Source organism: Triturus cristatus, chromosome 5_2 (assembly GCF_964204655.1).
Source record: "Triturus cristatus chromosome 5_2, aTriCri1.1, whole genome shotgun sequence".
In the NCBI taxonomy this organism is placed as follows: domain Eukaryota; kingdom Metazoa; phylum Chordata; class Amphibia; order Caudata; family Salamandridae; genus Triturus; species Triturus cristatus.
The window spans coordinates 70,671,943-70,693,148 of record NC_140588.1 but is presented as its reverse complement, the minus strand read 5'-3'; the positions used below and the strand labels follow the sequence as shown (position 1 = coordinate 70,693,148).

At 40.5% G+C, this 21,206-nt stretch overlaps 1 protein-coding gene across 1 annotated transcript in view; it reads left to right on the top strand.

Annotated features, from left to right (window-relative positions):
* Positions 1-21,206, top strand: part of LOC146822677 (uncharacterized) — a 915,078-nt gene that overhangs the window by 759,422 nt on the left and 134,450 nt on the right. The window contains exon 4 of the mRNA XM_085606263.1: positions 11,106-11,165. Within this exon, the coding sequence (XP_085462389.1) occupies positions 11,106-11,165 (60 nt within the window). The remainder of the gene's footprint in view (positions 1-11,105; positions 11,166-21,206) is intronic.

Here is a 21,206-nt window from a genome sequence, read left to right as displayed (position 1 = left end):
TGACTGTAAAGGCTTGCCTGCCTTGTCTAGTCTTAAGGAATCTGGTTACACAGAGGATATTCGCTGATGCTGAATGGAGACATCTCCCAGGGGTATATCTCTAGCATTCCATTACAGGGGCACAGGGCCCATGCCCTGGAGGGCCTTGAAGACACTACACATAGATTTGAAGGCAATCCTCAGTTTCAGCGAAAGCCAATAAAGTTCCTTCATCGCGTTGGATGCGGTGAATCTTTGAGGTCTGTTTAATGGCAATTTGGTGGCTGAGGCTTGGATTCTATAAAGTCTGTTTAAGAATGTGCAACGAGGGGCTATTAGCTTTTGTCGAAACCTGCATCAAGGGACTTTCGATCTAAAACAGGAAGGAGTAGATTCTCAAACATTTTCTACTGAGTTCACGCCACCAGCACAAAATGTTCTTTTCCTAATTCATTTTTTAGTGCAAAACATGTTTTGAGCTAAAAAGTACCCGGGGCCAAGATTCACAAAGGTTTCGTTTTGGGTTAGTGTCACTTTTTAAATGCTAAACAGATGCTAAACGTTTTTGGGGATTAGCAAATAAACGCAAATTAGTATTTGTGTTGGTTTGCATTACTTTGCGTCAAGAGGGCGTTGCATGAGTGCTACATTGGCGTTCCCAGGCAACTACCCATGCTTTTTGATGCTAAACCTTATCTACTAATATGAGTAGGCAGGGTTAGGCGCCAACAATGATTGCAGCTGGAAAGCAGGCGTTAAAAGGAGAAATGTTTTCATTTCTCCTTGCTTTTCTGACTTTATATGTGTGCTGCACTGTACAGCACACATACAGAGTAGGAAAAGGTTAAAAACTTGTCTAGCCAAAGTATTTTGTACAGGAAGGGAACATTTCCTGTACAACAACTAAGGTTGACTCAGGCACACACTCTAGCACAATGGAGCTAAGTTGTGTGCCTGGCATAAGGCAGCTGAAATCAACGGTAGGAGAGAACCATATCTCTGTAGATATGGTGCTCTCCTGCTACCTCCCTGTCATGCAATGCAGTGCAGCATTTTTGGCAGCTGTGCTGCATTCCGTGATTCTTTTGATAATCTGGGCCTGTGAGTAACGCAAAGAAACATGAAGCACTGCTTTGCATTACTTGGAGTCAAGGGGGAGTTACATGGGTTGTACATGGGCATTCCCATGCAACCTCCTATGCCTATCAACAAACAATAGTAGACAGGGTGGAGCTCCAAACGTTAATGCCATTTGAAAGGAGGCATTCAAAAGAGAAATGTTTTTATTTCTCCATTCTTTTTGGACTTTGCACGTGTGCTGCACTGTGCAGCACACATACAAAGTTGGAAAAGTTTGAAAGTGTGTCTAGCATTGTATTTTGTTCTGGAAGTTTACCCTTCCAGTACAAAATCTCGGGTAGACTCAGTCACACACCCTAGCACTATGGCGCCAAGATGTGTGTCTGGCACACTGCAGCTAAAATCACCGCTGGAACTAGGGAGAGGGGAGGAGAGAGCCATATCTCTGTAGATGTGGAGTTTTCCTGCTACCTTCCTGTCACGCAACACAGCGCAGCATTTTAGACTGCTGGACTGAGTTCCATGATTTTTGGAGAATTTTGGATGAAATTTCTGAACTGGAATCACATAGATAGACAGGAGCTCTTTGTCGTTAAATGCCCGACCGTACAGACAGATGCTCTGTCTTCTAGACAAGCCGGTGTGCTTTAGACTCTTTCTTTGGGCCAGGATCTCCTTTTATTAAAAGTTTTCCTCAACCTGCAGACAGAAGCTTGCCACTCTAGACTCCATCAATCATGTGAACATGAGCACCTGAGCTCCATAAACAAAACCCACCTTCCTCTGCAAAGGAGCTTTATTCAATAACCCTCACCCCCATGAACAAGAGCAGTAGACACCCTCATTAGTGTGACAAGAACAATCTATACTACACTATCCCTATGCAGATCTACTATAGGCACTCGGCTAGTTAATACCTGCTCCTGATATATTTATAGCTGTTCCTATGCGACCTCTTCATCTACAAAAGGCACGTGTGCCAAATGGCACAATTGAGTAATTTTAGTAAAATCTAGATATAATTGTACAAATAGTCTACAATGTTCAACAACAGGGGGCCTGTGTTTCACCAATGTGCAAGTGTTTTCCTGGTGATATTGTCATTTAGCATTACTGGGGTCTCATCCAAAACACCCTAAAGGAATTGGATGCAACAAGGGGGAGAGCCACAGCCACTGCGCCGCCGCTGGGGACTTCTTTAGAAGAAAACTCTGGTTTGAACACAAAATTGGAATTACAACGAAACTTAGAATGAGGGCTTAAATTGGGCCGCGGGGTTGTATTAAATATAGGCCAAACAAAACCAGAATTCATATGTGAATATTGAAAAGAAAACTGATAATAAACCTTGAATAATTGTGTGATAACATATGACACAAAATTATCAGTAAATATTTAGTCTGATTTCTTCGTGAGAGATAGAAAAGATGGAAACCTTTTGCCACCTCCAAACAACATTTATTTCAGGGATAGGAAATGACTTGCCCCCTGTTGATACTCAACTGCAGCTAGGATATCCACATGAAATCAGTAAGATCATAGTCAGAAACATGCCTTTTCTCCTAACCACTGTATGGAATATTTAGTCAGTAATCTTTGGTAGAGGAGCAAAATACTGCCCTAGGGCTATACAAACCCGACTTGCACCTGCTGCAATTATGCATGAAATTTCATAAAATCTGATCACATATGTATGGTCAGCTCATTCTAGCTTAGCATTTGTGTTCAGTGATCAACGCACTTGCTCAGAGCTGCATCATTACCTATATCGTTATTTATTTATTTATTTATTTATTTATGTATAGCATTTATAAAGCGCATCAGTCACCATACAGGTATCCTGGAGCTAAGAACTTCCATCTGAATAGTGCCACTGCTAGTATAAGCACATGGAGACCACACGGCCGCATAGGGAAGAGCCAGGTTTTCAAGGCTTTTCTGAAGAGCAACAGTTCAGTTGATGATCTAACAGTGGCGGCTCGCCGAGAGAGTGCTGCCGGCGGTGAGGCGGGGCGAGGGAGGGACAGGATGGGGGGGGGGTAGTGGAGTCCAACATACGACAGACAGGAGTAAAGTAAGTAATTAAATTAATAAAACAATTTACCTTGTGCGGCCTGCATAGCCAAAGTTGGTGATGCTGCGAGCGCAAGGTAAATAGTTTTATTAATTTAATTACTTACCTTACCCCTGTCCGTCGTATGTCGGACTCCCCTACCCCCCACCCTGCCCTTTCCCCGCCCCGCAGCACTCCCTCGGCGAGCCACCACTGTGATCTAAGAGTGACTGGCAACTTGTTCCATGGCTGGGCTGCCTTGACTGTAAAGGCTTGCCTGCCTTGTCTAGTCTTACGGAATCTGGTTACACAGAGGATATTCGCTGATGCTGAATGGAGACATCTCCCAGGGGTATATCTCTAGCATTCCATTACAGGGGCACAGGGCCCATGCCCTGGAGGGCCTTGAAGACACTACACATAGATTTGAAGGCAATCCTCAGTTTCAGCGAAAGCCAATAAAGTTCCTTCATCGCGTTGGATGCGGTAAATCTTTGAGGTCTGTTTAATGGCAATTTGGTGGCTGAGGCTTGGATTCTATAAAGTCTGTTTAAGAATGTGCAACGAGGGGCTATTAGCTTTTGTCGAAACCTGCATCAAGGGACTTTCAATCTAAAACAGGAAGGAGTAGATTCTCAAACATTTTCTACTGAGTTCACGCCACCAGCACAAAATGTTTTTTTCCTAATTCATCTTTTAGTGCAAAACATGTTTTGAGCTAAAAAGTACCCGGGGCCAAGATTCACAATGGTTTAGTTTTGGGTTAGTGTCACTTTTTAAATGCTAAACAGATGCTAAAAGTTTTTGGGGATTAGCAAATAAACGCAAATTGGTATTTGCTTTGGTTTGCATTACTTTGCGTCAAAAGGGCGTTGCATGAGTGCTACATTGGCGTTCCCAGGCAACTACCCATGCTTTTTCATGCTAAACCCTATCTACTAATATTAGTAGACAGGGTTTAGCACCAACAATTACTGCAGCTGGAAATCAGGCGTTAAAAGGAGAATTGTTTTCATTCCTCCTTGCTTTTCTGACTTTGTATGTGTGCTGCACTGTACAGCACACATACAAAGTAGGAAAAGGTGAAAAACTTGTCTAGCCAGAGTATTTTGTACAGGAAGGGAACCTTTCCTGTACAACAACTAAGGTTGACTTAGGCACACACTCTAGCACAATGGAGCTAAGTTGTGCGCCTGGCATAAGGCAGCTGAAATCAGCGGGAGGAGTGAACCATATCTCTGTCGATATGGTGCTCTCCTACTGCCTCCCTGTCATGCAATGCAGTGCAGCATTTTTGGTAGCTCTGCTGCATTCCGTGATTCTTTTGATAATCTGGGCCTGTGAGTAACGCAAAGCAGCATGAAGCACTGCTTTGTATTACTTGGAGTCAAGGGAGAGTTACATGGGTTGTACATGGGCTTTCCGATGCAACCTCCTATGCCTATCAACAAACAATAGTAGACAGGGTGGAGCTCCAAACATTAATGCCATTTGAAAGGAGGCATTTAAAAGAGAAATGTTTTTATTTCTCCATTCTTTTTGGACTTTGCACGTGTGCTGCACTGTGCAGCACACATACAAAGTTGGAAAAGTTTGAAAGTGTGTCTAAGCATTGTATTTTGTACTGGAAGTTTACCCTTCCAGTACAAAAGCTCGGGTAGACTCAGTCACACACCCTAGCACTATGGCGCCAAGATGTGTGTCTGGCACACTGCAGCTAAAATCACCGCTGGAACTAGGGAGAGGGGAGGAGAGAGCCATATCTCTGTAGATGTGGAGTTTTCCTGCTACCTTCCTGTCACGCAACACAGCGCAGCATTTTAGACTGCTGGACTGAGTTCCATGATTTTTGGAGAATTTTGGATGAAATTTCTGAACTGGAATCACATAGATAGACAGGAGCTCTTTGTCGTTAAATGCCCGACCGTACAGACAGATGCTCTGTCTTCTAGACAAGCCAGTGTGCTTTAGACTCTTTCTTTGGGCCAGGATCTCCTTTTATTAAAAGGTTTCCTCAACCTGCAGACAGAAGCTTGCCACTCTAGACTCCATCAATCATGTGAACATGAGCACCTGAGCTCCATAAACAAAACCCACCTTCCTCTGCAAAGGAGCTTTATGCAATAACCCTCACCCCTATGAACAAGAGCGGTAGACACTCTCATTAGTGTGACAAGAACAATCTATACTACACTATCCCTATGCAGATCTACTATAGGCACTCGGATAGTTAATACCTGCTCCTGATATATTTATAGCTGTTCTTATACGACCTCTTCATCTACAAAAGGCACGTGTGCCAAATGGCACACTTTAGTATTTTTAGTAAAATCTAGATATAATTGTACAAATAGTCTACAATGTTCAACAACAGGGGGCCTGTGTTTCACCAATGTGCAAGTGTTTTCCTGGTGATATTGTCATTTGCCATTACTGGGGTCTCATCCAAAACACCCTACAAGAATTGGATGCAACAAGGGGGAGAGCCACAGCCACTGCGCCGCCGCTGGGGACTTCAGATCCCAGAATCCCCTTCGGATACCACCAGTGCCCTATTAGCGCTATATGAACCATGCTGCAGGCCGCGCCCCGGCACATCCCAGGCCAAGAACAGGCCCGTCTGGAGCCCATCAGAGCCAGGAAGAGCCAGGGCAGGGCCACCCCCCCTTGGTTCTGCAAATCTTCACCCAGTTTAGGAGTGGACTTCTCACAGTAAGAAAACTTAACGCTGGGTTTTTCCCTTTACATTCACATGCTTGATCATCAAGGACGTTTTTTAACAAGGACTGAGACTGTTATCAAGCAATTTACTACACAATTGTCCATAACTGTATAGAAATTGAAGATTGGAAAGAGAAATAGAACTGGGATTTTGAATAGTGCGCATACATCTCTATTGAAATATCTTACCGGATCAATTGACAAACAAATAACAAGCGTGGAAGAAAGTTGTGGTAAGGGGTAAATGGCTTTGGAAATTCAATCACAGTCTCAACCTGATTACACAGCCCCAGCCACTGTATCCAACAGCGATGAACTTATTCCAGCTGACAAAGGGAGTAATGGGTACGTACAAATTGTGTCAGACTCCATTCCCTTATGCGACGCTGATTCTCACTCACCACCCAAATGTTCTAGAAAGCCTAGATATTGTTTTGTACATGCTGCTTTAAATATAGAGAAAGCTCAGGCTATGACTGACACACTCACCCACAAAGCTACTGCTAGACTTGCTACTAAAGTGACTGCCTTCAAAGTCGTAAGTGATAACTTTAAAATGTTATGTGATTCAGTCCCATTTCTAGAATTATTTGTTAGATCCTCACTAGAATGTTTGGTTAGTAAGTTACAGCAAGTAGGAAGTCTCACTACTTCTTGTTTGAATTTGTTAAAAGATCAAAGCTGGTGAGCCCACTCTAGCACCCCGTTGCGACTTAAGCTTGCACCCTCCTCGGGCATCTCCGGAATTCAGTAATGGAGGACGCTATCCTGTTAGTGCTCCTTCTGTTCATGAACCCCTTGTCAAAATAACTTCTAATGACACATGTACCTGTGCAGATACACAGACCATCAACAAGGGTAGACACACTTAACAGTGAGAGTGCTTCCTGCCCAGCTATTGTTACCTCTGCCCATAGAGATCCATCTACAGGTACACTTATTAAGACAAGCAAATATTTGGACCTCCCCTTGCTGCAACCCCATAGGTAATGATATTGGCCAATGCACCCACTTTATCACCACAAGAGATTGAAACTTGGGTTTCACTTAGGAATAAGGCCCTAAATTCGGTGGTACTAGAACTGATCTAACAGGGGCTGCTTTTAATGATATAAAAATGGTCAGAAGAGTAAAATGGGTAGGAAGTGGTCAAAAATATCTCCCAGGCGATTGTGTGATACTATCCTTTAAAACGCCACGTTTAGTGGAAACTATATTGCATAGAACTAGGCCTGCGTCTTACCCCACAATATTGCTGCTCTCCCGGTAAGATATTTTTATCAACTGGCACGTAAACCCAGAGTATTTAGATCTTTGATACATTTTAATCCCAGGCCGCTGATTGATTTCCAATATTCTATGCCAACGTATAACCGCTATGATAACTTATCATTTCTGGATGGTTTGGACTGACTTAATAAGGAATTATATGAGTACTCAAAGGATGAGGGTAACGGGCTTCTCACTAAAGAGGAGTCTGACATGAGCATCGACTTACAGACTGATGTTAAGTTAGAACCATCTCCCTACACACATATAGTCCCTTTAGGATTGAATTCTGTTTTAGCCGAATCCTGTCATAATTTGATTGATAGACCCTCCCGCAATCTGATGGTTTTTGTATTTTGGAATATGACAGGGTTACATAGCAAAATTAATAATGCAGAATGGCTAGATTTCATTGCTGGGTTCCACATTTTATGTCTTCAGGAGACCTGGTTGTGAAGCTGTCACATGTAACTATTGTCCTTCGACAAGCAGATATGGACCTGGAGTTGTTGCATAAAGAGAATGAACCAAAATGACCTAATTATTTTGTGGGGCTGTGATTTTAATATATACTTATGTGAACTGCCTTCATAAAGGGTGTCTGGGAAAACTCAGAGAATTCTGCACAATCATATTTTTTACATAACTGCTATGGGGAGAAGCTGAATGATTTACTTTATAAATATGATGTGGCATTTTTTAATGAGCTTCTCTCCTTTCGTCCCATTTAAACCCACTTTTAATGGCAGAGGTGAGCACAGTTTTATTGATTTTGTGTTATTTTCTAGTAGTTTTTTCAGCTAGCACGTATAAATTTGTTCCTCATGGTATATTCCTGTAAGCGATCATTTTCCCCAGAGTATCCAACTTATTTTCAAGACACCCTGTGACCAACTCCCTAGTTAAACTTTGTGTACGGCCGCAACATTGAGTTGGCCTCCGGGAATGGTTACACTTTGTTCTGGTCCCAGGTTGAGCCAGAAGGTTTTTTAAAGCAATTAATATGAACACTTAGCGAAGCCTTTGAGATATGTTTAGACTAGACAGTGGACCCTCGTGCCCAAATTCAGGCTTTTCTGGAGGTTACGAGGGGGATTAAGCAGGGCCTTTCTGTTTTGAGAGGTTGTCCGACACAATTGGGAAAAGGTTGGTTTGATTTTGAGTACTCCAATGCCCACAAAAGATTAAAGGAGGCACCACATAAATCCCCAAGCCACAAATCTCATGTACAAATTTGCAGGGCTAACTATAAGAGGGCTGTGAAACAAAGGAAAATAGCCCTGAGGGACAAAGCCTGGGAATCTCTGTATGAAGCTAGCCTAAACACTGACAATACTGCATTCTAGCATGTGGTAATTCTTCGTCATTAATGGAGGAAGGTTGTCCAAGGCTAGAGATTTTAATCTGAGAAAATGAATGGATTGAACTGTTCGTTGCATTTATTCAATACCACGTAGTGAGCTGGAAAAACGACGGGCCATAATACTATGAATACTGTACTTGATCACGCACACTACACCAATATTATTCTCTCCTTTTGTCTTGAAGAAATTAGGGCAATAAATGCCAGTAAAGGAGGTAATGCTCCAGGTCCCGACGGCACCCATGTGAATTTGTTCAAAGATAATATCTCATTATGGGGACCCTTATTAGCTTTGATATTAAGTGATTGCTGTAGTACAGGTTTCTTACCAACTTGGGCAGAGTCAATCATAGTCCCCAAATATAAAAAAGGTGACCGTAACAATCCGGCATGCTATCGGCCGATCTCTTTACTTGATTCCTTAGTGAAGATAGTCAGCCTTATTATCTTGAACAGACTTCGTGATTGGGCGGAATCAAATGAAATCCTTTTGGATTTGCAGTTTGTTTCTGCCCTGCAATAAGGACTATTGAGCAGGGATTGAAATTAAGTTTCCTAATTGGGAAATATATTAGGATTAAAAAAGGAGAATATCTATCTAGCTTTTGTGGACCTCTTGTCTGCTTTAGACTGTGTTAGTCACAGTAAATTGTGGAACATCCTAGCAGACCTAGGGGTGGAGACCTCTATCATACAGTTCCATTAGGGAATTATATTTAGGAAGTAAGGCTAGAGTTCACTATGGTATTAGAGTAGAGTGTATCTATCCCTTCTGCATAGAGCGAGGGGTGTGGCAGGGCTTTGTGCTTGGTCCTTTTTTATTATCTTTATATATAAATGGATTTGGGAGCGAGCTACCCAGCAAATATCAGGATCTCCCACAAATCGCTCATCGTCCCATCCCGGCCCTTCTTTATGCGGACAACGCTGCACTCAAGGCCCGAAATCCTCTGGGACTCTAAAGCCTGCTCTCTAATTTTGTCATCTATATACAGGGCCTGGGTCTTTTACTTAATCAAAGAAAAACATTCATTATGAAATATGGAAGAAAAACAGCAAAGTGTCGTGACATTAAAATATCAGATGTAAAGATTAGTACGACAGTGACTTTTTCTTATCTGGGTATGCTTTCTGACAAGGAAGGTACATGGACATAATCTATTAAAGCCAGGAACCTTTTGTGTGGATAATCAGTCATGACCCTGTCAAAGAAGCTAGGTATGAATACACCTAATGAAATGCTTAAGATCTACAAGGCATGCTAATTGTAAGGTGCGGCAAATGGCGGAAAACTAGTTTTTGAGGTACCTTCTTGCTGTACCAAATAGTTTATCATCCTTTGTCTGCCATGACGAATTGTGAGTACCATTTGTTGTTGGCATAATGAAGGTATAGCCTATATTGTTATGGCATAAAATGTGGACATCGGACTTTACTGGCTTAAACCGAGCCATCATTAGGGATTAGCTCAATTTTAATTCTATGTTGTGTTTTCCATGGTCATCTTATATTAAACAACTATTCTGTGATGTGGGACACCAACTATTTTTTGAGCAGCCTGAAATCATGGTAGATATAAGCAGGAAAGATCTGGAAACTGAGTGCCTAGGAGACTTTGAGGAACTTAGGGTGTCTACAGAATTGTTAAATCCCGAGGGTTAAAGAATCAATCTATGTTGACTACATATGACATACAACCCTACCTTAAGTATATACTGAACCCTAGGCACTGGTTTGTGCTTACACGCTTTAGAATGGATATCTTTCATCGCTTTGCCAGCTTTTCTGAAATGAATGACCAGTCCCAATCACTAGATAATTGCCCCTGTGACCAAGTGTCAAAACAGAGCAGTTTGCATGTGGTAGTCTTTTGTAAAATGTATATAGAACAGCGGAGAAACTATATTATCCCTATGTTAAAAAACTTTACACAATGCTACCCTGCATATTTATTCTTGCAAACCTTATCTATTCTAGACATGTGTTGTTGTATGGCAAGCTTTCTGTGGGCGGTGATTATTGCACGAAAGAAGTTCTAAATATCTGCAATGTATGCCATTTATTTGCATGCTTTTAAACTATTTATTTATGAGAGTTAGGTTTCCATTCTTCTATAATGTATTTAATGAACTGTTATGATGCTTTCTAGCTAGTTATAAAAAATTATAATTTTGCACTATGCCTTAATATATTTTCATGTTGTACTGTATTTTGGTTTTATGATTTTAAATTAAATTGAATAAGGCAGATTTGTTTGACTTTATATCATATTTTGAACTAAAACTGCTTTCACAAGCCTTCTGGACTTTCTTAAATATAAATATTACCTCCGACAAACAGTATAAAAATGGCAAAATGTTGGAAATAGCAAATGATTTAATAATACGTAGAATTTGTATGAATGGTTGAATTAATGAATTGAATGTTGTGTATTATCCTTCAGAAAAACAAAATCTCCTCAAATAACTTAATGGTTGGGAAGTGTAGATATGTGGCTTCATAAAAGAATCTGAAACTATAACTTCTGAATTACTTTCTAAAGGTGGTGTAACTGGTCTCATTTGTATATAGTTTCTTATTCATGATTGTTTTCCAGTGCCCAAGTATGCATCAAGTCATATTCGGTTCTATGTTTTCTAGGTGACAGCACTTACCGCTTTGGGTTCTATCTGCTGATGTTCCTTCTCGACTGCAGTTGGAGTGAGTTGACATATTATAATATACTGCATGGTAGCCATTTTCTTTTGTACTGTAAAGGAATGCCTGCATACGTCAATAGGAAAATAATACGTGTGTGCCCTTTGCAAGATATAAACACACCACTGTACTTTAATCCTTTTATCTTTAGCAGAACCTCCGTACTCATCCTTTGCTAAACCGTAGTTTTCTGCACCACTTTATCAGAGGGCTTTTGATTCCACATACTGATGTCCTAGAAGTTATCCTACAACCTGAGGTACTTTATGAAGCTGATGAACTTTTTTAATTATTGGAAAGTATTGATGGTTGAACTCCTACTTCCAACAGCGGGAAACAAGGGAGCAAAGCAAGTAAATCTGACTTCAGAAAGGCTTGGAGGTGGGGGAGAACTCACTCTTCCCCAAAAACATATATATTTTTAAAAAGATGGGACCAAGTGGTGTATTTTCCTGAATCCACTGGTTGGGCTGGATGATAATGTGGGCTTGGCAATCTGTCAGGTTGCAGTAACATTGTTCCCACGGCCCAAACTGTGTGATGCTCTGTTCATTCTTTCGCTGCCCCACCAATGACCGCATACACAAGGCAATGCAAACCATTGGTAGAAACGTGGAAAGGGGGAATGAGGTAAAAGAGAAGGAGACACAGGACTCTCCACTCTGCCTTATCACTACTGGTGTTCAAGGAGGTGTGCTGACTGTTGTGTAACTTGTCATTCAGTATCCTAAATGTAATTGTGAATTGATCTACTGTAGTTACATCTCTCTAAACCAGTCTATATGTACTTCAAAAGCAATAAGGAAAATGGGTGAAAAGGAATAATTTCCCCACATAACCTTCTAGATCTGATTTACAGACCAGACCTGTAAGTTTCCTCCCAAAAATGTTTTGACTCACTTTTGGCTCTAGCTGCACTAGACTCAGACCTTTATATATAAAGGGTCTCATTTACAATGATTTGGCATAGGGCAGCCCCGCAAGTGTTTATGCTGTACTGCCCTACGCTGAATTGAAAGAGCAGGAATGCACCATATTTACAAAGTACAGTATACAATCCATGGATGCATTTTTCTCTTTCTATGTGTGCTGCACACATAGAAAGAGGAAAAGATAAAGAGAAATAAACATATTTCTCCTTGTTACGCTTGCCCTGGGAAGGTGTACAGTTTTGACGCACTGCCAGGTTTACACATGCTTGTAAATCTGGGAATACATCAATACCTGTGGCTGTTGCATTGGAATATCCACTGCAATGCCCATGGAGTGTCTCCCTGATGCAGTATAAGGCAACAAAGTGATTTGCGCTGCGTGCTTTAAACCATATCCACAAAGCCATGAAAAGCCATGCAGAGTGGCTTTGCGTGGCCTTGTAGATATGGATCTGCACTCCGCGCTGCCAGAGCTTCATAAAATGTGATGTACCAGTGGAGCAAGGGGCTTGTGAAAAAAACCGACATGTTTTGCCAATTAGGATCAAAACATCGCCAGTCAACAGCAGGAATTGATTATTTTGATACAACCTGCTGAGACGACAAGCCTAGTTTTAAATGATCGTATTTGTTTCTTGATCGTATTTTTTTCTTGCTATCCCCTTCTGTAGCACTTTTTTCATGTTTTACCGTGCCATCAGCACTCTTAATGAATTATTGAACCTCTGTGTGTTGGATATACAGCTGAATTTAATTAGCAAAGTTTGCAAGACTATGTTTCCATTGCTTGGTACAATTTTGATACTTGATATAAATAACATCATCTACAGCACAGATTGTTTTTCATCATAATTTAATTATGTACAGATGAAATAGTGCAATGGTATAGATCAAAATTACACCAGCACTCCATGAGATGGTATACATTCCACGTTGGCTTGGATGGTATTTTACTAAATCAAAGCTGTACTACTGTGCCAGGAGTGGTAACAGGCTTTAGTGTATGGCATTTGATAAGTCTATGCTTAAAGGCTTTGCTGTATAAATGGCAAAAGATGTATGCCACTTTTCTAGGTTGGTGTGGATGGCACTATGCTAGTCCTCTGCATATAAACTCTCTTAGAAAAACAGACATATTATGGAGTGGCTGATGTTATCATCAATAATGTCATTTCAAATGTCATATTGATGTTATAAATTATGTCAAAGAATATGATATGTCAAGAGTGATGTAATATGTGTGGTCTTAAACAGTGCATGGCGAATGCATGCATTAGAGTTGCTTCTGTTAAATATAACTGTTGAATTTCAGTGTTTTTTTGTTTAATATATCGCACTCCAACTAATATATTCACCTAACTGTAATGTTTCTTTAACTCTCGGTTTTACAGTGAGTTTTCAGTTTTTTTAGTATGCCTAACTAGACTAATTCCATGCCACACAAAGCCTTAGGCCATGTAGGGTGTGGAATTGACCTGCAGTGGCACACCTCTCATGTGTGGTTGGTCACTGGGTCCGGCCACAACCCTGCTGCAGCCTTTGGCCACACTAGATGCACCGTTGGTCACAGGCCCTGGCATGTGGCCAGGTCATTCACCCAATTTCCAGCCAGCATCCCATGTATGGCAAAACCCCATGGTCTTGCAAAGGCCCATGCCCACTTTCTTTGCCCCCTTTGTAGCACCACAGAACAGTGTTACTTCTGTGGAATCAAATGGGGTCTGGGCTGAGCCTCTGGGAAGTACCGTGGTACTGCAGTGCCACAGAAAAATATATATTTTTAATTTGATCATATGTGTCCTTATGGAACCCCCTACAATGAAGGCCAGGTTAGGGTACCCTACCGCAACACAAAAAGATGATGAACGGAATGCTGAAAATTGTCAGACATTCACCCCCAGTCACAGATCTGGGTTAAATTAATCTTATTTTGCTCACCATGCCACCCAGTTAGACCCAGCAATATGCAAATCAGTCTTTACCATGCTCCCAATGGGAAAAGTCTAGCCCAAACTGCCAGGCCACATCTTCCCTGGACCAGAAAACAAGCATTCTTGGACCAGTTTCTGGATATCACCTTTCATCGGCCAGGCTAGCTTGAATCCAGTGGCATAGTGAGCACTGGACCCATGTCTTGGCATACCTGTTCCACTCAGGGCTAATAGAGCAACACAATAAGATGATGGACGGGTATGTAAACATTGTCAAACATTTACCCCCAGTCACAGACCTGTGTTAAATCCATCATTTGTTTGCTCACATGCCAGCCCAGTTTGGACCTAGCAATATGCAAATCAGTTTTGACCCTGCTCCCCAAGGGGACAGTCCAGCCTAAACTATCAGGCCAGATCCTCCCTGGACCGGAAACAATCATCCTCGGACTGGTTTCCAGGCCAGATCCTCCCTGGACCGGAAACAATCTTCCTGGGACAGGTTTCTGGGTATCACCTTTCATCAGCCATGCTAGCAATCCAGTGGCATAGTGAGCAAGAGACCCATGTCTGGGCATACCCTTCCCACTTAGGGCTACAATAGCAACACAAAAAAACGAATGACGGAATGATAAGCATTGTCAAACATTCACCCCCAGTCACAGATCTGGGTTAAATCCATTGTGTTTTTTGCTCACCACGCCACCCCAATTTGGACCCAGACATATGCAAATCAGTCTTGACCGTGCTCCCCATGGGAACTGTCCAGACCCACCTGTCAGGCAGTCTGTGTTGCTATACCCTACTCTACCACCTTATACCACCTTATCCCTTTTTTAGCTCCATTTCCTACAATACAGGAACTGAGTCTCTGCATCATAAAATGGTAGCCACAATGTTCTCTCCATGTTGAAGCAAGCCAATCAGATCATTTGTACTGTGGTAATTTGCGGTACTAATATGAAGGTTTTGCAGCCTGAATAGCTATGAATTTTGAACCTTAATTTCTCAAACAATACTAATCAGATTTACACCAAAACACAAAAACACGCTTTCTGGATCTAGCTTTCTGCCAAGTTTCCTGTTATTCTGTTTAACTGTTTTAGCTGGAGCGCTGTTCAAAATTCCTATGGGAAATGTAATTGGGAAACGTGTTTTTGGACCCCTCTTTTTTTTAGCCCCCATTTGATGAACCACCCCAAAACGAAGTAATTGGAAATACAAATCTTTTGTTGGCAGAGAAACGCTTCTTGATTGATCTAAAAAGACATAATTGTGCTCATTATGCGCTATGTTAGATTTAATGGATACAGAAAAGAAATCTAAAAAGGCACCCCTCTACACATATCTACCAGATTTAATGGATACCCCATCTAAATAAATACTATTCAAAATGGATTTCTGCCTACTCTTCTTGGTATAATAGTGATAACAAAAACACTGAGAATCATCTATTGCTTAGGTATCTATTTGTTTAAACTGAAGTCTGAATAAGTTAAATCAAATAGATCGGCATGTGCTCGAGGTTTAATCCTGTGGAAGGATTTGCAAGATGTAAATATTCACGGTTACACTGCTAATTACATTAGGAGACTGTGATGTCATGACCATGACGCGATACGCCCAGGGCGTGCGCGTCAGGTCACGTGGTAAAGGATAATAAATAGTAAGTTGCGCACGCACGTACGCCAGTAAGGCTGCGGCGGCGGACTATACAAATCCCAACCACGGTCCCCGCCTCTTCATTTGCCAGCCCAGCGGCCTCCACGGTCACCGCACGGTAAGCGCACTTAGGGTGTCATACGACACCACAGGAGACCATGGCTATGAGGGGCTGAAAGATTGGTGATTTTATAATCACACTTGATTATATAGTCGAAATAAATAGCTTGAATAGGGTAAAGTGCACGCAAATCTATTCTGTCTCTAGTAGCTTAAATTGATGGTTGTCTATGGGCCAAATGGGCTGCTGAGCTGGGTCACACTTAAATGCTGAATTTGCATCTTTTGTCTGCAGGTCTGCTAATGAAATCTCACACATAACACTGCAAGGGAATATCCTGGCAGAGCTGACAGTAATGGGGCAAGGGCTGAAAAATACAATAAAAGAAAAAGATATAGAAATATGATGCAAAGGGAGGAAACAAAGGTTAGAAACATAGGTAAATAGAGTGGGAGGAAGAGAGAAAGGTAAGAAAGAAAAAGTTAAGGAGGGGAGAGTAAAAAAGAAAGAGCAACGTTTTGAAGGAAGGAAGGACTAATGGTCAAAGACAAGATGAAAGGAAGGACTGGTGGAAGGATGGGCACCAAGGAGGAAGGATGAAAGGGTGGAAGGGTAGATAGGAAAACAAAAGAATGGATGAAAGGAAGGACAGAAGGGCGAAAGGAACTCTTCAGGAATGGTTGGGCTTCACTCTCATGTTGCCAATAGAAATGTGGTTCATTTGTGGTTCATCTGTAAGTAGAGTGCAGTCATTAGCATGATTCTTTGAATTATGAAGTATATATAAACTGTGGATTAACGATTCCTTTGATAAGTAAGATGTTATGTTTGTACTAGATAACTTTATGCGTTATTTTATAAAGAAATCTTGAAGAACTAAAGTGAATCTTCTTAGTGGGCTTGCATTTGCTTTCCAGTAATCTCTGACCTTCATTTCAGATATTTGAATTTTCTTTTTATTTGTATACAGTAAAGTTTAGAGACAGGTTTATCCCTCGGCCAGAATTTGGTATTTGACAAATATGTGCATGTATCTCCAGCTGATTTACCTGTCTATGTGTTTTATGAGAACACATTTTGGAATAAGACCTCGATCTTTGCAATCCTGCCAAACAATTTAGATTCATATAGAAACTCCTCAGAATCCTAATTGCTTTTCATGGAGATTATTATATTCCCATGAGTGGCCATTTTACCAATTTCCAAGCATAGTAAAGGTATCATAATTTGCATTTTCAAAATATAAAGAAAAAATATTCAAACATTAACATACTGCATCAATCTTTATGTACATTTCTTAGCTGTGCAATACAGTTCCCAATGTTTGTAATTTTTGTATTTTTTAATGTAGAAAAAGTAATATTTGTTTAATAATTGTTTACTACATGATTCTCCGTAACGTATATTTAAAGCTTATTAAGGACACAATGTTTTTATTTAAAGCTTTTATGATATGCATCTTCTTGAATTATGCCCTGCATTATAATCTTAATGAAATGGGGAGAGTAGGTTCTTGTTAGAAGTTCTGGGAAGGCATACACATGTGCCCAGTTCTTTTTATTATTAACAAATTGGTAGAAGTTACTAAATCTAATGACGATGAAAGATTCATGTTTTACATACCTATACTGGCAAGGTTTATGCATCAGTAAAATTGAGGAATTGGTTCAAATAAATATAAATATTAATGAAGTCATTTATATGACTGTTTGAAAGTATAACGTAATGCTTGAAAAGTCTAGATCTATTCATTGTGCACATCGGAAAGAGCACCAGAATTGGTTCACTCTGTGGCTCTAGTAATATATTTTATACGGATAGGGTGAGCAAGAGGAAATTTCAATATCAGGAACCAAGATTGGTGGATTTATAATTCAAAACTCATTCAATTATTAAGGCGTTTAATGTTTATACATGTTCCACTAACCACCCTCTACCTTAAATTGTCCAATCAGAATAACTGGAAGGGTAGAAAGTAATTCATCATCAAACTAATTCATGCCCAAATCAAACACATGAAACTGCTGACCCTAAAGGATCTTGTTTTTTTTGTTCCTTGTTTGAAGGATTAGAAAATCATTTTACTTTTTATGAAAAGGAGATTAATATAATCTATATATTCCCATACCTTAATCTCCAGGGTCTAATTTCCATATAGCATAGGTGCACCAATAATCCTGGAAGACTAGGAATGAATCTAGGATTATCAGAGTTAATCTTCTCCAAATGTACGAAACAAAAAATACAAGCATCAGCTACAAGTTCTTAGGGAATGTGTAAACATATTTTTTCTGATGTTTATGCACTGAAAGAGTAAAATACATTAACTGAATTAAAGTTAAAAAAAAAAGGGGGACTGTTCCTGTAAACCCTGCCTGCAACAGCCATAATACAATTTGTGAGAAATAATATAACTGCCAATTAACATCTGTCTGCTTCACTATATTACAAGCAATGCTTGTTAAAGACATCATTTGCATAATGACCAATGTTCAGGGCTCCTTTTACAGTAATCTATGAAAACGTTTTATGTTGGAAGAATTATTGAGCCCTCTGCTGTATTTACCTTAACTGTCTGTGTAAAGAAAAAGTCACCTTGTGGAGGTTTTAAATTGGCAACAATTCCCTGGGAGAGTATGTGGTCGAACACTGTGCTTCATATGCTCAAAGTGACACTATGTTCTTTGACCCTGACATACCCAGGGAGTGCATTTCCCAGATGTGAAGCAGACCTCAAAAAGAATAGTTTCAATTCCCAACATAATTTAAAACATGCACAATTAAAACTGAAAAGAAGGGTGTCTTGCAATTTGCACTAGTTATTTCTGTTTCATATCTAAACATTATCTTATTTTATTCTTACTCCTGTAGCTGAAGTACATATATGTTCGTGTAGCAACATTGCAATTTATGTTGATGTGCTGTCCTGCCACGCTTTTCTCAGGATGCAAGAAATATCAGAACAAGCTGTAACTCTGCTGCTGATCAATAGTCTCATTATACTGCACTCTTTTCACCACTCTTTCTTCCAAGCATTGGATTTAAACAGTTTCTTTATATGCTGTAGTATTTTGGAAACTGAAGAAGGAAATGCTGTGCTGAATGTTTTGTGATGGCAAAGGTCGAATTACCTCGAATTTACTATTACTTTGACAGCCAATTTATTTGACAAGGCTCCTGTGGCAACATTCTGAAGGGCTGATTTTTAAAATTTTAATAATGGCCAATTCCTGTTAGTGAGTGTGAAGGTGCTGGCATATGTTTGTGTCAAAGTCTTCTTAGCACAGTTCAGCTTGCAGACACTTCCTGATTAGCAGCATGGAACACTTTTATCTCAGGACCTGAAGGATTCCCAAGCACAGCATTTGTAATTATTCTGACATTCTATATGGCCTTGCCGCAATATTATCTTCATTGTTGTTGGTGACAGTTTCTGTGTTTGTGAATAGTTAATATCATTAGTTTGGCTTTTATTATGCGCTGGCTTTTCTACCGCCGATTATGTTTTCAATTGGTCACCCCCACCCCCAAGTGAAGCCTGATGTCTTCAATGGTTTTCTCTCGTCATTAGATCTACCACACAAGACCTTACAAAGTGGTGTGTATCCCCTTGACACCTCCAGTTTAAGTACCGCATTCCAACCATCCAACCACATCCAGCTCTCACCTACAATTGGGTCTCATCAACACCCATCAGCCCAGCATCACTTCCTGGGCATCTGAGAACTCTGTGAAAGCATCTGCCACGCTTTCAGCAAAACAGAGACCTTGTCTGTAGATCACTATCACCATCTTTGAGAACTTCATACCTGAGTGACATGAACTATTCTTCATACACAGAAAGGGCTTAAGAGAATGCAGGATATGCCGTATTCACTCTAAGCTGCTGACCCACAGATATTATACAGCACACTACACTTCTCGTTCAAAGTCATTGTTTCCCACTCCATAGTCACCCCCAGGAGCTCAATGTTAGTAGAAAGATTAACCAGAACCTGGATTGAACACAATACTCTAAAATGAATATCTCACACTCACCCTCCATTTACTAAAATTAGCTTTGGAAATGTTGGTCATACGAGGCTTCAGCTTGGCTCAACAGTCCTGACAGCAATATGAAGGCCCTGAGCATCAACCAGACAGCGAGAGACCAAAAGCAAATAGTTGGCCACTTGCTTGACCTAATGTTTATACACAACATTAAAAGTGTGCATGTGTCAGTGCAACAACTATCATGGATGGATTACTTGTTTCCGACTAGCTCTCGAATGTCCTACAGTGCCTTATCCCTAGAAGCAAATGGAACCAAGAGAACTGTAGAAACAGGTTCCTTGAACATTGCAGTTCTCAGCATCATGTGTCAAAAATGATTAAAGAAGCCCAAATCATTGTCATCAACATGTGGTGCAGGATTAAGATTGTAAAACAAAACCATAGTCAAGTTACTTCTAATTAATCTGTATAATTGGTCAGAAAGCTAAATGTATTCATTTAAATGCTCTAAAACAAGTTTAGTAGTTTCAAAACAGATACCTTGCTTGTTAAAATGTACAACAGTTGATTATATTCTTCAAGAAAAGTGTGCATCTGTATGAAAATGTCATATAAATTATTTAAGGCTCTGTAAACACAATTGCAATTATTTACAACCTTCAAAAGTCATTCCGAAGCTTGTAGAGTTTGATTACAAATTATTAATAACTTCTCAACTTGAAAGTACCGCTGTTTGGTAAAAATGTTACAAAATGTAGGTTTAAGTGTCTTTCTTGCCGGAGTGAAAATAAGCAAGCATCTGTGTCAAAGAAGTAGGCATTTATATAGCCCATGTGTTAGAAATGGGTGTCTCTAGTTGGCAATGGCTGGCCACTGTCCAAGTAGGGACCCTTCTTCCTAAGTCAGAGTAAGCGGGCTACACCCTTTGATAACCCCTGCTCAACTCTGTGGTAACGTAGCACGAGCAGTTAGGCTTATCTCAGAGGCAGTGTGTGAAGCATTTCTGACCATAAGCAGTAACACAGTGAGGAACACTACAATGGAACACCACACAAGTAGTTAAAAAAAATAAGTATCTTTATATATAGACTTAACACAAGACCAATAACAGTAATAATCCACAGTACTAGAAAATAGGGTTACTCTTAAAATGCTGCAAAAATAGTTCAAAGTGTGCAAAGAGGAGTTCAGTTCAAGGCAGTGGTCTCTGCGACCCTTTTACTCACAAACTACCTGGATTCTGTAGCAAAGCAACCAAAATGTTGCTAAGGAGTTGTAGCGATGATTTTCCTCATGTGTGACCAGCGATGCGTTGAATCCTTGTCGCAAGGGAGGATGATGCGCTGATCTGTGTGCAGGACAAAGCGACAAACTTCTACACGCTAAGCCGGCGATGCGGTGAAATCCTTGCCGCAAAGGGAGGATGATGCGCCAAGCCTGTTGCATGTGCGATCTTGTTGCGATG